At 42.2% G+C, this 8,853-nt stretch overlaps 1 protein-coding gene across 1 annotated transcript in view; it reads right to left on the bottom strand.

The window, feature by feature from the left end:
- Positions 1-2,188: 2,188 nt before the first annotated feature.
- The window catches only part of LOC110986875 (bifunctional glutamate/proline--tRNA ligase-like), a 34,264-nt gene continuing 27,599 nt past the window's right edge, over positions 2,189-8,853 (bottom strand). The window contains exons 29-30 of the mRNA XM_022249147.2: positions 6,397-6,461; positions 2,189-4,183 (exon numbers count right to left, since the gene is read on the bottom strand). Of these exons, the coding sequence (XP_022104839.2) occupies positions 4,027-4,183; positions 6,397-6,461 (222 nt within the window). The 3' untranslated portion in view covers positions 2,189-4,026. The remainder of the gene's footprint in view (positions 4,184-6,396; positions 6,462-8,853) is intronic.

The following is an 8,853-nucleotide window of genomic DNA, read 5'->3' as shown; positions in this document are numbered from 1 at the left end:
TTGGGGTTACTGGCCTTCTGGCCACCAGTGGCTGTGGTGGCTGAGTGGTAAATTAGCATGAGGACGGTGGAATTTTACATGGCATGAAAATATGGTTTATTACATGTAGATGCCATCTCAGTTTCCCAACAAACAAATGAGGACATTTTTTTAACAACACTACATTCACCCTCTTTCTTCAGATAACAGTATAAGCTGATATCTAAAGAAACAGGATGAATAACAAGAGCAATGTTAACTGAAGACAAAAGCAAAACAAAATTGTGGTCAGTCTGCTAAGGTCGGGTGTAAGACCATCTTTGCTGAAGACGTGTCCATAGAATCAGACTTGTGGCAGAGAGAATTTACACTTCTGTTTGTTCAGCTTGGCATTATGGCTCTGAAGTCTGTCGAGTACTGCTTTCAGGTTCTTGTTGTGTTCCTGTCAGTCTTTACCAGAGACGATGATGTCATCTGACACATTTTGCATCCGTCTAGACTAGTGAGGAGTTGTGCTACGGCTGTCTGGAATAGTTTAGAAGCAGCATTGATGGCAAACATCAGAAGTTTGTATCGCAAGAGAATGCCATGAGTGTTGAAGGTTATGTTGTTGTGGCAATCGTCCTTCAGTTCAAACTGGAGATAGCCGGTGTGCTGAATACGGTCCTTCCATTCAGATCAGCAACATTTGATCATCTAGGGTGGGCACAGTGGGTGTCACTCTCGCTGAATAGATTCTGTTCACACCTGAAGGCTTTGGTATGAGAATACGGCTTACCCATGAGGTTGGACCATTAATGCTCTCTATGATGTCAGCATCTTTCAATTGCTGTACATGTACATGTAGCTCATGCTCCACATCTTAACCAGTGTGGAAGGGAATGCGTCGTTATTTTTGTCGTTTCGATTTTACTTCAGGATCAATATGAAGAGATATTTTGACATCTTACATTTTTTCAATGCCCAAAAACACGTCACCAGACTACTTCATTATTTGCTCAGCTCCATATTGTTAGCGGAACTCAGCAAAGTATTGGGGCCAATTAGTGACTGCAGCTTCAATTACGCCACACACCAGGTAGGGTGTCTTTGTACCATAGGCGAAAACTCTAGATGTAGATTTTCAGGTTTGGAACTTCTGGCCATTACACTGAAGGAGATCAAATGATGTGAGATTGAGAACCTTAACAGTTGCTCCTGAATCTATCATGGCCATCAAGGCAGTGTTCCCAATGGTCATCTTGTGTGTAGGTACTACATGTAATAGCAGAGTAAATGGCACATGCAGAGTCATGCTAGTTGGCAAAGATGTAGTCAATATCGGTGTCATCTTGGTCAATGGTGCCAACAGTTAAGGAACAGCAAACAGAATCAAAATGTCTGATTTTTCTGCAGTTTTGGTACTTTTTCCCTTTTGATGGGCAAACTCCGGCATGAAAGTGCACTCCTTCAACTAGTCAAATATCGCGAGGTTTACATTAGTAGTCAATATCGGTGTCATCTTGGTCAATGGTGCCAACAGTTAAGGAACAGCAAACAGAATCAAAATGTCTGATTTTTCTGCAGTTTCGGTACTTTTTCCCTTTTGATGGGCAAACTCCGGCATGAAAGTGCACTCCTTCAACTAGTCAAATATCGCGAGGTTTACATTAGCAGTGTAGTTGGCTGCCTGGTTACACAATTTAGCCAGTTCCACAATAAAAAATGTCCTTCGTTTTCAGAAAGACAGAACTGCCGAAGACTCAGTTCGTAGTCTGTAACTTAAAGGTCTTCCAGAATAATAACATGCGGAACCACTTCAGTGAATCACGAAGAGCGGCCCACTCGTTTTTTTGCCGCTTGCGGTTCGCGATAACTGCGCGTACGCGTTCTGCGCAATGTTGCATTTACTGATCTCTTTACTCGATCGTCACTGAGTTTATTTGTTTCAAACCAACCACCCATGCTACAATTAGAAATTCACAGATTTTCCGCCATAATAATAGAATTTTGTCTATTAATGCCGACAATTGTTGGGATGAATTGCCCTCTCATGGTGTTCAGAAAGAGAGTGCTGCTTGAGTGTTCGTATAAGGCATGTGTGACTTGAACAAGCTCTTCATTGATGTTAAATCCTTGAGGACTCTCCAGCGGCTTCTGCGCATGTCAAACTCTGTAAAAAGGGTCTTTTTTAAGTCAATCAAATTACACGACAAGTGCACAACAAAACTCTGTAAATATGTAGGTGTTGATCCAGTGTTTAACCATGATCAAGTTTCTTGTACAAATTGTATGTAATTAAAGGCAATTCTCTAAAGAAACCAGGCTACACATATTTGCCTCATTACAACAATTCTGACAACGAAGGATTACTAATTTTCATTTCAATTACTACATTTGTGTCACTACGCAAACTGTCGGTGACAAAATAGCTATCTCCCTAACACCAAATAGTATCAAACAACTCAGAAAATACTGGTTGATGGATCGAGAGCTTTACCTCATCTAAAAGGTTCAATGCCTAACAAATCTCTTCATAAACAAAAAAAGAAAAAAGTAAAAGCCTCAAGAATTGACCAAACACAAAAAGCAAAAGAGCAAATACAACATGACATGGCTTGTATATAGAATAGAGCACCTCAAACATTTTGCATACCATAACACGCTTTAGTGTAACACCAGAGCTTATAACATAGTGTGAGTTTCATCTGTTAAATAAGGCCACATTATAGAACAAGGAGTAACTGGGTGCCAAATAAAATATAAATATCAGTCAGGGATGTTGAGCATGAATGCGATGCTTTGCCTCTTACTAATTATGTAAGTATTCTCCGCATAAGTTGGAGCACCAACTTACACTTTTTTAAAGACAAACCACTACAAAAACTAAAGGGTGTTTTATCCTCTCTTGATCCTCCTGCCCACTATTCACTATTATGATTCCGCCCCTCATGCTCAAAAAGCCCACTGTATCACAATTGGAAAAGCCATGATCTATCAAATAAAAATGAGTTTTTCAGTTCATATACCTGTTTGTTAAATGTCAAGACTTTGTTTAAGTAAAAATCACTTAAGTGTGTTCAGAGAGTGTTTCTTTTGCTTCTAAAATAGATTTTCTGTATGCATTTTCCTGAAATATTTCATTAAAATCTAACTGACACAGAAAACACAAAGTGCTTTGATTTGTGTGAAAGTAAATACCAATAATTACAGAGGAATAGGTTCCTCCACAGTTTGAAAACACAGATTGTAAGACTCTTAAAGTAATTTCATGTCATAACTCACGAGGTCCTAAACAAGGTCATGTTAGTACAAGACTAACAAAAGCTGAGAATTGGTTACTGATTGGTCGACATTTTTTCAGGGGATGGAAGCTAAGGACAAAATGTTTTCGGAATTTTTGTCCTGTTCACATATAGCAGGTTTTCAGTCAAATTTCATCAAAGAAAGGTTGAAAAATTCTCAGACCAGCATCAAGTAATAGAAACTGGCTATTAACAAGAAATATCTAGAGAGAGCGATTTACATAGTTGATGTCTATTCCTGTAGATACAGGGTTGACTCTTTCGAGACACTTCCAACATACAACTATACAGTTTTGTGTTTCTGCACCCTGTACAAATGTGCATAAAGCACAAGTTTGTTTTTCTGTTTGGAAACTGTAGACCATCTACGTAATCAGAATAGTTCTTTAGCATGGAGTGCATAGATGACCTACTTCTCACAGAATGATGGCATAGCCAATGCCTACATTTTAATAGGCCTCCTAAGCAATCTGTCAAAAGACATTTGGAAAAATGACCTTAATAGAAAGCTGCCTGACACACACACACAAAATACTGAACCTCCCCCCAGAAAAGAGAGAAAAGAACATTACAACCAGCTTAAGAATACCGTAGAAAATAGTTCCCACCCAAACTCACAATGCACAGACATTTCACTTTCTATAGTTTCAGCTTCAAGTAATCTAGCCTTTGAACAGGAGAATCCTATGATAGTTACAACAAGCTGTAAGTGGCGCTTGGAAGTGAAGAATCAAACTCTTCAAACTGGGAAGAGGCACGTTGGTTAGTAGCTGCGTCCAAACATGCAGTAGAACTTGGCAAGCTTGCTGCAGTCGGGGTAAATGCACTTAGTGCCCTCCATCACCTCGGCTGGCTGCTTGAAGGGGATGCAAAGGCTCTTGGCCCCCATGGAAGGTGCCCCCACCTCTACATCTTGATCCCTGGGGGAGGGGGGAATGGAGTGGAAACTGTCTGAGGTTCTGTCTTGGTCTAAACTAAACAATGTCTCAGTAACTCACAGTAATAAACACTCTACAAAATGGCCAGCAGATTGTTGTCATAATGAACGCAGATGTAGTGCCAACTCACATGCAAATCAAAACGTGCAAGCACTGTATTCCAGGTGCATATATCATTGAGCACTAGGTCAATATGAGTAGGGAATGTGAAAAAACCATTAACAAGCCATAATGAAATTTCCGGAGCTTTGAAGACACTGGTCCTGCTCACATATGCCGATGATACAAGGTAGTGCCTGGTTTCCAGACACAGACTGGCCTCTGATCATTTGAGGCCATATCAAAATGGTGTGGCAGATACTTAGGCTGTGTTGTCCAGACCTTGCTGCACTACTTGTAACAATGCTATGCTTCACTGGTTCCCTGGTGTTCAGTCATTCATGTTTCATTCATTCATTTAAAGTCATTCATGTGAAAAGGTGCCCAGACTACAACACACTACTTGAAATTTAATTATGTACTTCTTTGACTCAGGAAAATAAATGAACGCAAAGAAGAGTTTCCCTGATTGCTTGAGGGGAACAATTGTAATTTCAAATTTCCTCTTAAAGGGCCCGTTTTATGAATTTTGAGCAACTGTCCCCTCTTATCTGACATCCCTTTTGGGTTAGTCTTGCTGAAAAGGGAACTTCATTTTAAACGTTTACAATTTCTCACACTTTTCCTGATAAATGAGGGTGCTGTTGCTGTGATTCCATTTCAGACATTTTCCGTACCAGGGCCTTTCTCTTTTGGCTAACACGTAATTTGTAAGGGCTGCCAAAGTTTACAGAAAGCTCAACCATGGTCAGTGACACGTTTGTTCCGAAAGTGCAAAATTGCCCAATTGATGTTAAAGAGAGAGGTATTTTCATTGATGAGTAAGTTACTGAGGTTTGATAGGTGCATGAGAGTTTCTGAGGCTTTGTGAATTGATTCGTTGCTGATACTCAGCCACATTTGACCAGAAACTAACAAGCAAGTAATTGAACTGTGACATAGCAAGAGCCATCTCTATAGACCTAAACATAATGATGCAGCACTTTGTTTACATGTGTGCTTTCCAGTGTTGTAGTCAAGACCACTTAAGACCTTAAAAAGACCAGTACAAGACCAACACAAGACCTCTAGTTTGAATTCAAGCCACAAGCTATTCAAATGAACTGCAACAAAAGCATTCCTTTGTCATTGTTCACGCTGTAACTTGTTACTGGTCTTCTGCATGGTCTTGTGCCTGGTCTTGTGTCTAGTTTTGTGTCTGGTCTTCTGATGGTCTCGACTACAACACTGGTGCTTCCCTGCCGGGGGGGGGTGCAAACCATGGTGGACGTCATGTTACAGGTCTATTGCCAGTCCCAAATTTGCTCAATGAAATAATACTGTCATGAAACTTTGCTTACTGGCCTGTGAAAATGTTCAACAAGTATCCAAAACATCTGTCAGACTTTACTGCTGAAACAGCTGTAGCATTGAGGTTTCTTCCTAAAATGACATCACACTTTTGACCATGACTGTGCAGACTGCATTAGCTTAAAAATTTTGAAAGGCATCAAATTACCCTTAAACACACTGCATGCGAAAAATACACTGCATGGGAAAATATGCAGCATGGGGCAGTACAAGGCAAGGGAAAATACACGGTATGGGAAAATGGACTGCATGGGAAAATACACTGCGTGGGAAAATATGCAGCATGGGGCAATACAAGGCATGGGAAAATACACGGTATGGGAAAATGGACTGCATGGGAAAATACACTGCATGGGAAAATATGCAGCATGGGGCAATACAAGGCATGGGAAAATACACGTTATGGGAAAATGGACTGCATGCGAAAAATACATTGCATGGGAAAATATGCGGCATGGGGCAACACAAGGCATGGGAAAATACATGGTATGGGAAAATAGATTGCATGGGAAAATACACTGTGTGGGAAAATATGCAGCATGGGGCAATACAAGGCATGGAAAAATACACGGTATGGGAATATGGACTGCGTGGGAAAATATACAGCATGGGGCAATACAAGGCATGGGAAAATAGATTGCCTGGAAAAATACACTGCGTGGGAAAATATGCAGCATGGGGCAATACACAGCATGGGAAAATGCACCGTATGGGAAAATAGATTGCATGGGACATGAGACACTCACCGTGCACTGTCTTTCTTGATCTTGTCTTCACAGCTGCCTTCACCACAAAATGGGGCTTGGATTAGCTGGAAAAAAACAGAGAGAACATTACGGCAAAAATAACATGTACAGTAATTTGATTAAACTTACAAGTACATGTACTTATTTTTATTCAGCCCTGATTATAAATATTATTCATTAAAATAATTTGAGTCATCTGCATCAGACGTTGACTTTGATAGTATTTGTTAATTTTGGCTAACATCAACTTAGCAGCTTTTGTGGCACCAATTGCTGTGGTCCAACTGATCAAATGCCAATCATCAAATTGTTAAATTTATATACAAAACTTTATTTCAAAGAAAACTAGAAAAGCAAAGCCGCCATGGCTCGCTGCTTGTTATGAATTTGAATTTCTTTCCTGTAATAACAGGAAAGAAAGTGACATCAAGTTATACAAATATGGTTACTAAATTAAATAAGAAAATACTAACCAAGTTTCATCAAAATTTGTTACAAGATTGGTTGACATACGACTGCAATACAGATGTACAAGATATTTTATCAACCTTAGCAATAAAATCCATTGTACTCCAGAAGAAAAATCCTAGGAGTTTGTGCTGCATGCAGACTGTGTGTTGAAAGGTGCCTGTCATTTAAAAGTAAATCGACAAAGACCACCAACAAGGGAGATACAGGTGCAAAGGCTTCACAGTTCTTCACAGGAGAGAGGAATGCCTATAGAATGTGGGTTCAGTACAGTCAGACTAGACCTGGATGATTATACAAGCAGCGCATTTGTGAGTTTGATGGATGGTGCATAATTAAAATTCCTCTTAAGTACAGTTCTGCACTTTGTATCCAACCCCATCATCCTATCCTCCACAATTATACCTCTATCATCCATATCCCGTCATCCCATATCTACCATGTCTTCTTTGACTCAACCCCTAATCCCATCTATGTATCTCCAATCTCACATCCACCTTATCTTTCCATTCATATCCTACTTCACCCCTCCCCATCATCTTATCCATCTCCTACTCCAACCCTCCCATCATTCTATCCATCTCCTACTCTGCCCCCTCACCCTCATCCTCTCCATTTCCTACTCCAACCCTCCCATCATCCTATCCATCTCCTACTCCAACCCTCCCATCATCCTATCCATCTCCTACTCTGCCCCCTCCCCATCATCCTATCCATCTCTTACTCCGCCCCTCCCCATCATCCTATCCATCTCCTACTCCACAACTCCCCATCATCCTATCCATCTCCTACTCCGCCCCCTCCCCATCATTCTATCCATCTCTTACTCCGCCCCTCCTTCTTATCCTATCCATCTCCTACTCCACCCCTCCCCATCATCCTATCCATCTCCTACTCTGTCCCTCCCATCATCCTATCCATCTCCTACTCCACACCTCCCCATCATCCTATCCATCTCCTACTCCGCCCCCTCCCCATCATTCTATCCATCTCTTACTCCGCCCCTCCTTCTTATCCTATCCATCTCTTATTCCACCCCTCCCCATCATCCTATCCATCTCCTACTCTGTCCCTCCCATCATCCTATCCATCTCCTACTCCAACCCTCCCATCATCCTATCCACCTCCTACTCCAACCCTCCCATCATCCTATCCATCTCTTACTCTACCCCTCCCATCATCCTATCCATCTCCTACTCTGCCCCCTCCCCATCATCCTACTCCACCCCCTCCCCATCATCCTACCCATTTCCTACTCTACCCCCCTCCCCATCATCCTACCCATTTCCTACTCCGTCCCCTCCCCATAATCCTATCCATCTCCTACTCCAACCCTCCCATAATCCTATCCAACTCCTACTCCAACCCTCCAATCATCCTATCCATCTCCTACTCTGCCCCCTCCCCATCGTCCTATCCATCTCTTACTCCGCCCCTCCCCATCATCCTATCCATCTCCTACTCCACACCTCCCCATCATCCTATCCATCTCCTACTCCGCCCCCTCCCCATCATTCTATCCATCTCTTACTCCGCCCCTCCTTCTTATCCTATCCATCTCCTACTCCACCCCTCCCCCATCATCCTATCCATCTCCTACTCTGTCCCTCCCATCATCCTATCCATCTCCTACTCCAACCCTCCCATCATCCTATCCACCTCCTACTCCAACCCTCCCATCATCCTATCCATCTCTTACTCTACCCCTCCCATCATCCTATCCATCTCCTACTCTGCCCCCTCCCCATCATCCTACTCCACCCCCTCCCCATCATCCTACCCATTTCCTACTCTACCCCCCCCCCATCATCCTACCCATTTCCTACTCCGTCCCCTCCCCATAATCCTATCCATCTCCTACTCCAACCCTCCCATAATCCTATCCATCTCCTACTCCAACCCTCCCATCATCCTATCCATCTCCTACTCCATCCCTCCCATCATCCTATCCATCTCCTACTCCAACCCTCCCATCATCCTATCCATCTC

The sequence above is a fragment of the Acanthaster planci genome, linkage group LG01, assembly GCF_054643075.1.
Source record: "Acanthaster planci isolate LZ-2023a linkage group LG01, COTS_SCS, whole genome shotgun sequence".
Taxonomy (NCBI): Eukaryota; Metazoa; Echinodermata; class Asteroidea; order Valvatida; family Acanthasteridae; genus Acanthaster; species Acanthaster planci.
Note: the sequence above shows the minus strand (reverse complement) of the source record. Positions and strands in the feature narration are given on the sequence as shown.